The sequence below is a fragment of the Gopherus flavomarginatus genome, chromosome 16 (assembly GCF_025201925.1).
Source record: "Gopherus flavomarginatus isolate rGopFla2 chromosome 16, rGopFla2.mat.asm, whole genome shotgun sequence".
NCBI classification, from domain to species: Eukaryota; Metazoa; Chordata; order Testudines; family Testudinidae; genus Gopherus; species Gopherus flavomarginatus.
This window is the reverse complement of record NC_066632.1, coordinates 27,560,311-27,576,002: the sequence shown is the minus strand read 5'-3', so window position 1 is coordinate 27,576,002 and position 15,692 is coordinate 27,560,311. Positions and strand designations below refer to the sequence as shown.

Genomic DNA, 15,692 nt, shown 5'->3' with positions numbered 1-15,692 from the left:
AGGAATGATGTGCATCGTGAAACCCGATGGATCTCCTCAGCTCTGTAAAACGGATGAGATTGGTGAAATCTGTGTTAGCTCCAGAACAGGAGGGATGTTGTATTATGGGCTGACTGGGGTGACAAAGAACACATTTGAGGTCTGTATCATATGGTAGATTTTTGCCTTCTCTTGTGTCACTGGCTTTCACCTACTGCCTTCAGTGTGGAATTGATTTTCTTGCAGAGCCTTTTGATTTCTATAACAACTAATAAAGTGTTACTATTTAGGCTTTATATATGGGGGAAAATAAATTTGTTAGTCTCTAAGGTGCCACAAGTACTCCTGTTCTTTTTGCGGATATAGACTAACATGGCTGCTACTCTGAAACCTAAAAGGCTTGTTACAATTAGGAATTGCCTGCACTCCTTTTTGCTACGATTTCCCACCATGCAGCAACAATGACAACAGTGAACTTCTAGAGCAGATAAATTTACTAGTTTCCTGCAAGAATGGGAGCATCAGACATCCAGTGTTTGTTCTACTCCAGTTCATGGTATCAGATAGCTTGCAAATAGAGTCAGAGAGAAAACGGTGTTTTATCTGGGCTTCTGGCAGCATAGTGATTTGTCTATCCCAGTTAATGTCAGAGGTAGGATTTGGTAAGTGAAGTTCACTCCAGGGGGACACTGTGCTATAGCTGGTAATTTGAGACTTTACAGAGGAAAACCCAGTAACTAGAGAGGATTTATTTTTCAAAATTCACTTGCATCTAGTGTGACTCCTGCTGCAGCACACTGATAAGGAAGGGTGTGGGGGGGTGTATATCCCAGGACGAGAGAATCAACTCCCTCAGTAGCCTGTCTTCTGTTTCAGGTTATCCCTGTCAACTTGGCTGGTTCTCCAGTGGGCGATGTGCCATTCGTCCGCTCAGGCTTGCTGGGGTTTGTTGGACCTGTACGTCATATAGCTTTTGTGCTTGGATTGATGGTTTTATCTTGATGTTAAAAGTAATGGTTTCAAATGCCTAGAAGAAAAGCAGTTAGTGACCAAAACAAACTGTTAACTTAAGGTGAATGTTGTGGCGGGTTACTGAGATTGCTTGCCCCAGTAGTAACTTGTTTTTCCTATACATTACCCTCACACAACCTCACTGTAGGAGTTGTGTGCCAAACCACTGAGCTTTACTGAGCAGTAGCAGGTGAAGTTCTTTCAAGTTTTTCACAATTCCATAGTTGTATCACTCAGCTTCATGGCTCTGATTTTGGCCATGCCCACACTATTCAAGAGGGCATTTCAAAATAAACTGTAAATGCCTGTGACATGATCATCTGTTTATAAAAAAAAAAATTAAATTTTGAAATATGTTGTTGTCTTGCAAGATAGAAATCAGCCCATAGTTCTTCATAAGCTAAAACAGACAAAACTTGAAGTTTCCCAATTCATGCACAAAAGTGCTATAATGTTTGGGCTCTATAACTGATTCACACTTGTGCAGATTTAGAATAATGTAGGTGATTTTATCCAAATTCTCTCTTGTAGAATCCAATCTAAAAAGAAAGTGCTGTTAAATCTATTTTTAACAAATGTGTTTGATCTAACAGTGCACAAAAGCAATCACTAAAGATGCATGAACCAGCAAAAGCATCTGAGCATCTGTGTCCTTTACCTTTCAGGGTAGCTTGGTGTTTGTGGTTGGAAAAATTGATGGCTTGCTGACAGTTAGTGGGCGCAGACACAATGCTGATGACATCGTTGCAACCGGATTAGCAGTTGAATCAATAAAGACAGTCTACAGAGGAAGGTTAGTGGTAATGAAACCCAGCTCTTTTTTCAAGTTTTGTCTGTGTCTCGTAATAAAACATGACAGGGTGGTCATGTTGTGTGCTGCCTGTTTACTGCCTGGTTACTTTTTTTGACCTCAGTCACAAAAAATGTTTCCTTGACTGTTCAGTCTCCATAGCAGTGGCAGCATTGGATCAGGCCTGGGGTCTGTCTAATCCAGTATCCTTTCTCTGACAATGATCAGCACCAGCTACTTCGGAGAGAGGAGCAAGAAACCCTGCAGTGGGGAGTTCTGGGATAACAGCCTCTGGGGAATGTTTCCTCCAGAGTTCCAATAGGCTCATGGCCTGCAACAGTTGGTTTGTATCTCCTACTGAGAGACCGTGGATTTTATTTAATATTTGCTGTAGATAGTTTTCAAAAGGGATGTCACATCCCAGTGACGGCCAGTATGAGTTAGGCTAGTCGTTCACTTAGGTGCTTTGAAAAATTTTACCCTTCTCTATCCTGGCACGTTTAACATTTAGCAGAGGCTGGAATGGGAACATGATGGCAGGAGCAGGAGAGTAGAGTTCTGGTGTGCATGTAGGAAGCTTCTCTGCGGAGTAGGAGTACTTGCTTCCCTGGCCAATATGACCTTTACCTTCCCAGTTTGCTGCTGTTTCAACTTCACTGTCTCCTCTCTCCCCTGCCCCTGGAGCTTTTGAAGTTGTTCCCTAGCTAGTGCATAGTGACAGTCTCTTTCCTTGGATCTCCAGGACTTCAGTGTTTCCAGGGAAGTGGCATGGTAATTCCTACCGATCTGCATTCTCTTTCCCCCAGGATTGCTGTGTTTTCAGTCTCTGTGTTCTACGATGAGAGGATTGTGGTGGTGGCAGAGCAGCGGCCAGATGCTTCTGAAGAGGACAGTTTTCAGTGGATGAGCCGAGTGCTACAGGTAAGAGCCCAGCTGTCTGGGTGAGAGATTTGGGCTTGTGTGTGCACACCTCCTCCCTTTCCCCACCCCCCTTCAGCATGTGGACAGCTCAGATGATATTAGTGTGCCTCAGACGGATGACACTTTCTGGGCATCATCACAATTCCTCTTGGCAGCAGTATGGCAAGTTGTGCATTGGCTGTCCTGACCATGTGTCTTAGAGGTCCTGGAAAGGCAGCAGAGGCTCAAACTAATGCAACCCTTGATGAGGTAGATCAGCATTACCCTTGTTACACAGGCAAGGCACAGAAAAGTGAAACTGCCTTCTCAGTGCCCCAAAGGAGAACCCGGATTAGAACTCAAGGGTCTCTGGCTTCTAGCCCCATAGATCATGCTGGCGCTCTAAGAACAATTCTTCTTTAAAGATGCATTTGTTATCAGCTGAGAAGCAATTGCAGCGGTAAGGCGTTGGGAACCATTTGAGAACTGAAAACAGGTAAAACATCCAAAACAGTTGGGTTTTAAGAAAATGGTGTGTGCAGGATGAGTGGCAAATCCTGGTTTTGGAGTTTTTGCTTGTGCAAAAGAGTAATTTTTGAGAAGCTTACAGGTTAGCTATATTCACTGATGGGAGAACATACACTGATCTGAGTAATATGTTAAAATGTGTGAATACTGGTGAGAGGCAGAGGCTGATGGTTAATTCCAGGGCTGAAGAGTCTGCAAAATAAACCCTAAACTCACTAGAAACAGATGAGTCACCAGCTTTCGACAGATTGAGACTTGAGTCATTCATGACCAAAAGTTGGTGCCGTGGTTTGGATGGATTGTAAAGGACGGGACATTAACAGGCCCTTACTCATTTCCTAGCATTCCACTGTGCCCATGTTTATAGTCTGGCTAGGGTAGTGTGCTCTTCCTGCCTTGTTGGTTTTGGTACCTGGGACCAGGGAAGGCAATCAGATATTAGCCTGTTGCCTGCTTCAGTCTGCCACTCTCTCCATGGGCTATTTACACTACAGCTATAGGACTTATGGCCAGGTAATGTATTCAGGGTGTGTTGCTGAAGGCAGAGGGCAGTGACTCACTCCAGGTAGCCAGGAGATAAAGCTCTGAGGGGCAGCAAGAAGACTTGTTTCAAACATCTAATTTTCAGGTACTTGGTAACTCAGGCAAGCAGGCCCACACTGCTGCTCTGAAAGCTGTGCACTGCCTTTTCCTGGCATTTGCTTGTGGCCCATAAGTGAGTGATGTATTATGTTCTGATTTGTTTTTTACAAACAAGATGTTATTTGTATGTATTACAGGGCCACAAATATTCTTCATTCTTTTTGCTGATACAAACTAACACGGCTACCACTCTGACAGTAGATCCTAGGATTCCCAGACATGGCCCAGGACCCCTTTGTGCCAAACACTGTACAAATACAAAACAAAGTGATGGTCACTGCAGCCAATGAGTTTACAAATGCAGGGAAAGCTCTTGGAATTTGTCAGGACACCTAATAATACTAGTTTCTGCCCAGTTGAGCAACTTCTTCTCTTCTGTCTCTAGGCAATTGACAGCATTCACCAAGTGGGCGTGTATTGTCTTGCTCTGGTACCAGCCAACTCTTTGCCAAAAACTCCTCTCGGAGGGATCCATATCTCTCAAACCAAACAGCACTTTTTGGAGGGCTCGCTGCACCCGTGTAACATCCTCATGTGCCCGCACACATGTGTGACCAACTTGCCAAAACCCAGGCAGAAACAACCAGGTAACACAGAGTGTTTCTCACCTGGGGAATGCTGACAAGTTCTTGAATGCAAGGGGTAGACTCTGAGCCTTTTTGCCTCAGGCCTAGAAAATTAGGCTAATGGCTTCACTCGTGTTCCCCTTGCTAAGATGTGTTCTAGCTGCTGGGGATTGCAGTGAGACTCTGACCCTACCAGGTCTGCCATTGGTGCATCAGTGTGTCAGGAACTCATTTCAAACCCCATCCTAGGTAAGGCTCACTGCCCTGATGAGCAGAAGGCCTCTGAAGCAGAGACTGGTAGCCCAGCAAGAAATTTCTTCTGCACTTCCAGGGTTCTCTTCAACCACCCTTGTGGCAGCCATGCTTCAAAGGAGCCTGGTCTTGGGGAGCAACCTTCCACTCTACTCACTCATCCTCATTCCACTTGACTGCTCTACAGGAGGCTAAGGCTAGCATCACCTCCTTGTAGCTCAGGTTATATGCTGTGATTCTGGGCTGTTGGTGCAGCACTTAGCCTGTCTCACAGGTTCCCCTAAAGCAAGGTAGCCTATGCCCTTTCATTTTAACCCCAATTGTGCAGCCCTGTGATAGTCTAACATGTATGTGACTCACTAGGATGTTTCCAGTTTCTGCATTCCTCCTTCCCCAGCAGTTTGACTCTGTAATGAGATCACTTGGCATCTTCCCAGTGGGGGAAACCTGTGAGGTGATGGTAGTTTTGTTAGCTCCAGTTCTCAGGTGGGAAAAAATGAGTCTGTCCCAGGGTGAAGTGATTTGCCCAAGGTCATGCATTCAGTCACTGGCAGAGCTGGGAGCTCTGACATCTTCTCCCTACTTTAACCATTAGCCCGCATTGCTGCCCTGCAGACTGTAAAATATAAAATGGCTCTTTCCAGTGTGTCTGTACGTTTCCATCTTTTACTAAGTCTATGTGGCTGCTCTTTGCCAACAGGTGTTGGCCCAGCCTCTGTGATGGTGGGGAACCTGGTTGCTGGGAAGCGCATTGCTCAGGCTGCTGGGAGGGACCTTGGACAAATAGAAGACAACGATTTGGTTAGAAAGGTAAATCTCTACAGCCAGATGCTTATTGTGGCCAGCATGTGGGAAAGCATTTCACCCCTCAGTTGAATAAAACACGGAGCGGTGATGTGAAATTATCATCTCGGAGCACTTATGCTGGCATTCACTACTGTCTCTTATTGCAGCACCAGTTCCTGACGGAGGTGTTGCAATGGAGAGCTCAAGCAACCCCTGATCACATGCTCTTCCTTCTTCTAAATGCCAAGGTACAGATTAGTATGTTTTTTTTGTTGGGCTCAGATTATCATGTGCTGGTTTGGCAGAAGCTATGAGCTTGCCACAGTCTAGGGCTGTGTTGGGTCTCAGGTGAGGGGGTGCATCTTGGTCATCAGGATGAAAGTGTCATCATGGCCACTGTAACTATAGAAGTGACATGTGACACTGATGTGGAAAGTTTTCATTAACTTCACAGCATCATCTCTTTATGTTGTTTAGCATCATAAATGTGACACCACTCAAAGACCAGAGTCAAGGTGCTGCTCCTCCTATGTTTTAAAGAACTTTTTTCAGAGGATCGTTCAGGGGCCAAGTCTCTTCTTCTCCCTGCTTCCTCCTCCCTGCATAGGGGGAGAGGCAGAAATCTCTCCCTTTTCTGCCCCTATATAAGTACAGTAGGGATTAGAGTCTGCTGCCTGAAGTGGGACTAGAAGCTATACATTCAGAAGAATGTTTCTATAAACTTTCCTGGCTCATGCTCCTTCATGTAATACCCAATGTGTGCGCGTGCACACTATATCTGTGTGTGTGCGTGTGCATGTGTGTGTGCGTGTGAGAGGCCTACAAGGTGAAGTGTATAAACCCTAACATGCAGCCTAAGGCTTGGGTTTATTTAAAATTTAACTCTTCAAAACTGGGCTACCAGTCTACCAGCCTTTTTCACTTGAAGATGTTAGAAGATACTGCTCATTCTTTAACAATTGCTTCACTTTGCTTTAAAACTACCTGGAGTCTGCAGGTCCCATCAGCCCTTGCACCACCTTAGAAGTTCAGTTTGAGTGTGTTTTGTCAGGGAACTGTATAGCACAGTAGGTGCAGGAGAACCTGCTGAATCAAATCCCTGATAAGTGACATTTCCTAGGAGTAGGATCAGTTCAATGCATTTCGGTGACATTGAACACTGGATAAATGGCCCATCAGGCACTCACAACCTATTCATGGTAGCTAATGGCTATGGATTGACTCTGACTGTATAAACTTTCATCTGTGCTTCCCTTTGTGCAGCTGACTTGTGCTGTTCCAGCTCTCATTCACTACATTTCTCTCTCCTTTCAAGGGAACTCCTGTGTGCACAGCCACCTGCCTCCAGCTGCACAAGAGAGCAGAGAGAATTGCATCAGTTCTGTATGACAAGGGACATCTGAATGCAGGAGACAATGTGGTGCTGCTCTATCCTCCTGGTAAGGTCATGTTTGGTGCTGGCCAGAATCCGCACTGGGAAAATGCACAACAACCTATTAATCCAACTTTCAAAACTTGTAAGACTGAAACTGTTGAGCAGCATACGCACTGGGATTGTAGAGTAACTGATCTGGTTTTAACACCGAGTAGTTATGTTTCCTAGGGACTGTGGGCGTGTTAGGGGTCTCAGCATCAGGCTTAGCATCGCTAGGCTGTACTGAATCCTGGAAAGGCTGGCCCAGTTTGACTTCACTCCAACAGATGCACTGAGTTCTGTGTATTTACTGTGTCTTGGCCTTTCAGATGAAATCTTAGAAGTTCAAGTCTTCTGCCTGTGGACATCAAAGATCCCATTGATACTCTCTAAGTTTTATTTGAAAATACTATAGTGGCCACATTGGATCTACTGGAGAAAGGGGTATGTCTCTACTCCAAGGGTGACTTCTGGGTCTTGTCTGTTCTGTGTGGACATTAGAGTTTTGAGGCCTCACTCCTGTGGGAATGTTCTGCATGCCATTTGGTGGCTTCTCTCCACCCCAGAGGTGGCTGCCTTTCAGTCATGATGTAGAAATGTCTTATTTACTGTGACTTAGCTGCCAGGATGGCTTTCTATAGAGTTGTTATTCTTTGAGTGATTGCTCATATCGATTTCAATTAGGTGTGTGTGCGCCGTGTGCACAGTTGTTGGAAAGTTTTCCCCCTAGCAGCACCCATGGAGTGGTGCCTTCATAGCGCTCAATATATGACCCTGCCGACCCGGCGCCTCCTCAGTTCCTTCTTACCGCCAGTGACGGTCGTTGGAACTGCGGTGACTTGCTTAGCAAGCTCTGCTCATTTTCCCAATCTTTCAGGTTAGTTTAGTTCACAGTTATTCCTAGCCTCGTTAAGTTTAGTTTTAGTGTGTTCAGTTACCGCAGATAGCTGTTGGGAGTAGGTGTGTCTTCCCCTTCACCTGAACCACATTCCCTGTTGGGACTTGGGGTATGCCTAAGTCCCAAGGGTTCAAACGCTACAAGTCCTGCAATAAGCCCATGCCAATGGGTGACCCCCACGACGCTTGCTTAAAGTGTCTGGGGGAAGCACACCAAGTGGACAAGTGCAGGCTTTGTAAGGGGTTTCGCCCTAGAACAAAAAAGGATCAAGAATTTTGCCTCAAGCAGCTCCTTATGGAGGCGGCACTTAGATCACAACCTACACTAGCACGGCAAAACCCGGCACTGAGCTCATCAATGCGCAGTGCCCCAGCGGCAGTGGTAGAAGCGGCACCGCAGAAGGATTCTGGGAGAGACCCTCGGCACCGCCATTACTCGGCACCGAAACCGTCGAGATTGACCTAGCCCTGGTCCCATTCTCCAACGCAGAAGCAGCACCAGAAGCAGAGGAAGAGTGGATCTCTGACTCAGAGACCAACCCCTTTGGAGTTGGCCAATGGAGCGCATCCCAGAGAGGAGCACCCAGGGCGGAAGACTTTGGAGCCGGCACCATCGACCTTGGCCCTGCAAGGGGGACCATTGAGTCCGGTGCCGTTGGAGTCTCCAAGCCAGGTCATTCAGGAGGTGGAACTGCCTCCCACCCTGAGCACCTTTTGAGGTCGCAAGGGACCTTAACACCATGACAGTGCCACAGTCCCTGGTCCTTTGAGCCAAGCCTCCGGTACAGTACCGCAACATGAGGCACCGTCCTGAGGCAAACTGGTGAAGCTCTATCCCTCAGCACCACCAGTGGAGTTGTGGCACTGCTCCCTATTGCAGTGCCGATCCCTGTCACATTGCAGGTCCCACTCTCAGCACCAGTCAGCATTACAGCACAGATCCTGATTGTGGCACCGCTCCAGATCACAACACCACTCCCCTGCCTTGCAGCGCTGCTCCCCAGTCCAGCTCCACTCGGCACCACCCTGGCCATCACGGTCTCCATCTTCAGACTTGGAGACAGGGTCTACATACTCAGAGCGGGGCCTGCACCAGTCAGGCCTGACGTGGGGGCAGGGTCATGGCCTGCGCAGTGGCAGGGACCAGCACAGTGGCCATTTTGGACCCCATGGGCGTACCACCAGGCCCAGGGCATCCAATCCAAAGGTTCCCGTTTAGCAACCTCTGAATCGCGGGTGCTGAAGGCATCAGCCAGTCGCCCCACCCCTAGGGGTGCCGAGGAGGTACCGGTCACACTACCTCCCCTGGAACCAACCTCAGCTCCTGAGCCTGATCCAGGTGTGATTGGCTCCGACACAGAAGCGAAACAGGAAGCCCCTGGAGACCAAGAGGATCAGGAGGACCCTGTTCCCCCATTAGCCTCCTCGTCATCCTCCCCAGATGAGGCGGTTGCAGACACCTCCATCTCTGGATTGCCCCTCATAGACAGGTGTGCCCAACAGGACCTCCTTCGCAGGGTGCCGCAAAATATGAGCTTGTAGGCCAAGGAGGTGGTGGAGTCGAAGGACCTGGAGGTCAACTTCCTGACCCCAGAAGGCCAGTTAGGGGTGGCTCTGCCCCTCATCAAGACCATGCAGGCCAATGCTAAGACCATTTGGCATACTCCGGCCTCCATCCTTCTCACCGCGAAGGGTGTGGAGAGGAAGTATTTTGTCTCATCTAAGGGGTATGTATACCTCTTCACACACCCGCAGCCTTGCTCATAGGTGGTGGTTGCAGTAAATGAAAAGGAGCAGCAGGGACAACAAGCCCCAGCGTCTGAGTCCAAGGACACCAAGCGCCTAGATTTATTTGGGAGCAAAGTGTATTCCACGGGGGAGTTGCAACTCAGGATTGCTAACAGGCAGGCAATTCTGAGTAGATACAGCTTCAACTCCTGGAACTCGATGCTCAAGTTTAAGGAGCTGATGCTAACAGAGTCCAGACAGGAGTTTGGAACGATAGGGGAGGAGGGCAAAGTGGTGGCACAGACGTCTTTACAGGCCTCACTGGATGCTGCGGACACAGTGGCATGCACCTTGTTCTCTGGCATTGCCATGAGGTGTAGCTCATGGCTGCAGGCCTTGGGACTCCAGCCTGAGGTTCAACAGACCATGCAGGACCTGCCTTTTGATGGGGCAGGTCTGTTTACAAAGCAGACTGACTCTAGGCTGCATAGCCTAAAGGACTCCACGGCTACCATGAAATCCTTGGTTCTTCTTCGAGTGATTGCTCATATCCATTCCAGTTAGGTGTGTGCGCCGCGCGTGCACATTCGTCGGAAAACTTTTACCCTAGCAACTCGGTGGGCCGGCAGGTCACCCCCTAGAGTGGCGCCATCATGGCGCTTGATATATATCCCTGCCGGCCCACCCGCTCCTCAGTTCCTTCTTACCGCCCGTGTCGGTCGTTGGAACAGTGGAGCGCGGCTTAGCTGACCTCCACTTCCCTAGCTACTCGTAGTTCTTGTATATAGTTATACAGTTATAATTCCTTTATATATATATTTGTATAGTTATACGTTTTTTCTCTGCTAACATAGTTAGATTGATAATTGTTAGCGGGGTTCAGGAAGTAGCCCCTTCCATGAACCCGGTGCCGGAGCCCATGCACGGCTCACCGGGTTTTAAAATGGGCTCGGCCTGCCAGAAGCCGATGCCGAAGGGAGATCCACACGACTCCTGTTTGAAGTGCCTCAGGGAATCACTTGACAGCTAAGTACCCCATTTGCAAGGCTTTTAAGCCGAGAACAAAAAGGAGCGGGACTTTCACTTACCCCTCCACCTTGGGTGCCGAGCGATGATCAAGCGGCTGGCAGAAGCGCCTCCTCGGCACCGGACTCCGCCGGTACTGCCAAGGCCTTTCGGCACCGGCCGTCGCCGGCACCGAAGTCGACTCGGCACCGCTCCCTTCCTCCGAGGTTGAGAGAGCCTACAATTCCTGCTGGTGCCTGACGGCTCCCCGGCACACGCCGTGGTAGAGCCCCCTGCTCCTGCTGCTTCCGTGCCACCTGCATCGCAGCCAGAGAGCTCGCCTAAGTCGGATGGCCCGGCACCGACACCTGCAGAGGCACCGATGTCATCGGCACCGTCGATTCCAGTCCCCCAGGGCCATTGAATCCGGTGCCTAACAGCTCCCCGGCACGCGCCGTGGTAGAGCTTACTGCTCCTGCTGCTTCCGTGCCGACTGCACCGCAGCCAGAGAGCTCGTCTAAGTCGGATCGCCCGGCACCGACACCTGCTGAGGCACCAACGACGTCGGCACCGTCGATCCCGGTCGCACAAGGGCCGTAGAATCCGGTGCCTGACGGCTCCCCGGCACGCGCCGTGGTTGAGCTACTGCTCCTGCTGCTTCCGTGCCATCGGCACCGCAGCCAGAGAGCTCGTCTAAGTCGGATCGCCTGGCACCAACACCTGCTGCGGCACCGACGACGTCGGCACCGTCGATCCCGGTCCCACAAGGGCCGTAGAATCCGGTGCCTGACGGCTCCCCGGCACGCGCCGTGGTTGAGCTTCTGCTCCTGCTGCTTCCGTGCCAACGGCACCGCAGCCAGAGAGCTCGTCTAGTCGGATCGCCTGGCACCAGCACCTGCTGCGGCACCGACGACGTCGGCACCGTCGATCCCGGTCCCACAAGGGCCGTAGAATCCGGTGCCTGACGGCTCCCCGGCACGCGCCGTGGTTGAGCTATTGCTCCTGCTGCTTCCGTGCCAACGGCACCGCAGCCAGAGAGCTCGTCTCAGTCGGATCGCCTGGCACCAGCACCTGCTGCGACACCGACGACGTCGGCACCGTCGATCCCGGTCCCATAAAGGCCGTAGAATCCGGTGCCTGACGGCTCCCCGGCACGCGCCGTGGTTGAGCTACTGCTCCTGCTGCTTCCGTGCCAACGGCGCCGCAGCCAGCTCGTCTAAGTCGGATTGCCCGGCACCGACACCTCTGAGGCACCGACAACGTCGGCACCGTCGATTCCAGTCCCACAAGGGCCCTGGAATCCGGTGCCTGACGGCTCCCCGGCGCGCGCCGTGGTTGAGCTTATTGCTCCTGCTGCTTCCGTGCCGACGGCACCGCAGCCACACAGCTCATCTAACTCGGATCGCCCGGCACTGACGCCCACCGAAGCTCTGTCGACCTCGGTACCGTCGATCCCGGTCCCATGAGGGCCTTCGAATCCGGTGCCTGACAGCTCCCCAGTATGCACTGTGGTTGAGCCTGCTGTTCCCTCCATGCTGGAGGCATTACCAACGGCGAGGGATCTCATTGCCATGACAGAGTCGATGCTGCCTGACCCCGGCACCGCCGGTGCGGGTAATACAGTCTCTTCATGTGACCATCCTCTGTCAGCACAGCAGAGCGGCACCGTTCATGATCACGGTCCCGCAGACACTCCAGATCCTGTCGGCACGCCCGACACCACTTGCAGTCCCGGTGCTGTTTTCCTCATCGGTACTAGTCGCACTCGCTGCACCGGTCGGTATCCCATTCGCCGACCCGCTATCGGCACCGTTCCGACTCCCGGCACCGCGACAGGTACCTTGACTCCTGTAGCCTCTCCCCGAGCCTCGAGATCTCGGTCGACCTCCAGGCACCATTCTGGTTGCGCGTCTGGATCTCGTTCCAGGTACCGGTACGCATCCCGGTGCCGGCTCCCGGTGCCGAGTTGGGCAAGGTCCGATAGAGTCAGAGACTCTGCCTGTGCCTTCTTTTAGTACCTCCATGGCCATCCGGACACGCATGCGTGTCATCCCACATGCGCAGATCTTATGCTCAGGACCACGATTCTGATATGTTGGCCAGCGGGCGCCAGCCCCGAAACCGGCCAAGAGTTCGCTGCCGTCTTGGAGGACGGGGGAAAAGAAAAAGGTACCCAGAGCATCCCTCCAGGCCTCGTTCGATGCAGCAGACTCTCCAGCCAGGACTCTGGCCTTTGGTGTCGCCATGAGGTGCATCTCATGGCTCCAGGTTTTAAACCTCCGGCCGGAGCTGCAGTATGCCATTCAGGATTTACCCTTTGTGGTAAAGGCCTTTCGCGGCAAAGACAGCCCCAGGCTGCCAAGCCTAATGGACGATAGGGTCCTAATGCGCTCTCTCAGCATGCATTTGCCAGCGACCAAACGCAGGCCTTTCTGCCCCCACCCGCCATACTCTGTGCCTAGCCAGAGACAGGACTTTGGCAAACGGCGAGGCCAAGGCGGTCGCAGACGAACCTTCCAAGGTGCGCCTGAGGGCGGTGTACCAGTCACAGACCGGGATCCCAATCCCGCTTTCTCCTGGCGTGGCCCTAGTTAATTTCAGATCGCTAGATCCTGCGCACGGTGGAGCCTAGATACCACCTCTAATTTATTCCAGCCCTGTCCCCGTTCAGGGACCCCTCTCACGAGCAATTCCTCGTACAAGAGGTGCAGACGCCGATGGACGAAAGGGGCAAGGGGTTTTACTCCCGTTATGCCCTAGTTCCCCACTCGAACGCAGGTCTCAGACCTTCCTAGTCCTGCACGGACTCAACCGGTTTAGGATAAGGTTGAAGTTCTGCACGGTATCCCTGGGAACCATTATTCCATCCTTGCCTCCTGGGGGCTACTATGCCGCCCTGGATATGAAGGACGCGTACTTTCGCTACGCCATCTTCCCTCCGCACAGGAGATACCTCCGCCTTCTAGCTGACTGTCAGTACTTAAAACTGGTTTACGGCCATAGTCGCCGCCTACCTTCGCTGATGTCGGATATGCGTTTTTTCCGTATCTGGACGATTCGCTTATCCGAGGAGACTCTGAGACACAAACCACTCAGCGCGTGGGCATCGTCACGGTCTTATTCACAGGTCGAGGCCTGATGATCACTATAGAGCAATCCACTCTGGTTCCCACGCAGAGGTTGGACTTCCTAGGAGCTATCTTGGTCTCCTACCTAGCCGGAGCCTGCTTATCACAACTGCGGTTTTAGGCGATGGCAACAATCATCTGAGGTCTGCAGGCTTTCCCAACGACCTCGGCTCGTACTTGTCTCAGTCTCCTGGGTCCATGGTTGCCCGCAAGTTGGTAACCAAACATGCCAAGCTCCGCCTCCGTCCTTTCCAAGTCCGACTCACCTCGGCGTACCACCCGGACAGGGAGCCAATGGTCATGGTAGTCACCGTTCCCTCGAGCATCTTAGGCTCCCTAGAGTGGTGGCTAACTCCCTCCCTGGTGTGGGCAGGGAGGCGGTTTCCTCCGCCCCAGCCCTCACTGCCCCTGACGACGGACGCATCATCTCTCTGCTCAAGTGCTCACGGTCACCTCCGAGCTTAAGGCCTTTGGTCTTCTCGGGAGCTGGCATTCCACTTCAATGCCCCAAAAATGAGAGTAGTCCGCCTGGCGTACCAGGGGTTCCAGCGGCAGCTGCGAGGCCGTTGTATCTCGGTGTTTACAGCCAACACAGCGGCCATGTGCTTCATAAGTATCCAGGGAGGGACATGGTCCTCCCCCCCACTTTTTTGTCAGGAGGCCATCCATTTCCGGGACTTTTGCATGGCCTACTCGATGGAGCTGGTGACGTCCCTTCTCCCAGGCGTTCGGAACGTCTTGGCGCTTGGACTCAGCAGGTCTTTCCTGTCTTACGAGTGATCACTCTGCCCCATGTGAGGCGTTCTGCTGTCCAGAAGCGGAGATGTTTCCTCACATAGACCTGTTCGCTCACCGAGAGAGCAGAAAATGCCAGATGTTCTGCTCCTTCCAAGGTCTCTCCTCAGGATCGGTCTTGGGCGCATTCCTGATGCCGTGGAAAGGCCAACTCCATTATGCCTTCCCACTGTTCCCACTGGTTCATTAGGTCCTGCTCAAACTCCGCAGGGGCAGAGCGCGCATCATCATGATCACTCCAGAGTGGTCCAGGCAGCACTGATATACCACGTTGCTCGGCCTGTCAATAACAGACCCAATTACCCTGCCACCCCACCCAGACCTCATCACTCAGGGCAACAACAGGCTTCGTCACTCGGACCTGCAGCCTCTTCGCCTCACGGTGTGGCCGCTGCGTAACTGAGCCAGGGTGACAGGAAGCCTTCCACCTGGTCAACGTACCGGGCCAGGTGGAAGCATTTCTTCTACAGCTGCAATACGCTCGATCTTGCTCCTGCTGAGGTCTCGACCCCCTCTATTTGGCCTACCTCTGGCCTTCAGCGGCAGGTCCTGGCAGTATCATCGCTGAGGATACACTCAGCAACCATCTCTACCTTCCAGCCAGGCTAAGGTGGACGTTCCGTGTTCTCATGCTCTATGGGTTCGAGATCCCTCAAGGGCTTGGAGAGCTTGCACCCTCGGGTGCGCCGCCAGCCCCAACCTGGGACCTCAACCTAGTTTTAATCAGACTTATGTCTCCCCCAGTCGAGCCGTTCACGACTGGCCCTCTGATATGCCCGTCTTGGACGACAAACTTTCCTCGTAGCTGTTACATCGGCCAGACGGGTCTCCGAGCTCAGAGCTCTTACGGGGGTTCCGCCGTACACTAGGTTTCACAAAGACAAGGTGCAGTTATGACCGCACCCGGCTTTCCTCCCTAAGGTGGTTTCGGCCTTTCATGTTACCCACAGCTCAACGCAATGGGCACAACCATTGCACTCCTTGGACATCTGTGGAGTGCTCGCATTTATATTGCGCTGCCAGAACCATTTCGTAAGGTGCCCCAGCTCTGTCACGGTAGCGGGCCAAAGGGAGGGCTTGCTTGTTTTCCTCTCAGAGGATCACATCTCGGGTGATGGCAGACTTCCGAACTTGTTATGATTTGGCTCATATTTTCCCCAAGCCACATCATCGTGCAGTTTACCAGGGCTCAGGCTTCATCTGCCGCCTTGCTGGCTCGTGTTCCTACCCACGAGATCTGTCGCGCAGCTCCATTGGTCCTCGGTCCATAC

At 51.8% G+C, this 15,692-nt stretch overlaps 1 protein-coding gene across 3 annotated transcripts in view; it reads left to right on the top strand.

Annotated features, from left to right (window-relative positions):
* The window catches only part of DIP2B (disco interacting protein 2 homolog B), a 129,668-nt gene that overhangs the window by 96,600 nt on the left and 17,376 nt on the right, over positions 1 to 15,692 (top strand). For all 3 annotated transcript variants that reach the window (XM_050925360.1, XM_050925359.1, XM_050925358.1), the window contains 8 exons: positions 3 to 139; positions 856 to 936; positions 1,656 to 1,783; positions 2,587 to 2,701; positions 4,236 to 4,437; positions 5,369 to 5,478; positions 5,622 to 5,702; positions 6,770 to 6,893. In XM_050925360.1, the coding sequence (XP_050781317.1) occupies positions 3 to 139; positions 856 to 936; positions 1,656 to 1,783; positions 2,587 to 2,701; positions 4,236 to 4,437; positions 5,369 to 5,478; positions 5,622 to 5,702; positions 6,770 to 6,893 (978 nt within the window). The remainder of the gene's footprint in view (positions 1 to 2; positions 140 to 855; positions 937 to 1,655; positions 1,784 to 2,586; positions 2,702 to 4,235; positions 4,438 to 5,368; positions 5,479 to 5,621; positions 5,703 to 6,769; positions 6,894 to 15,692) is intronic.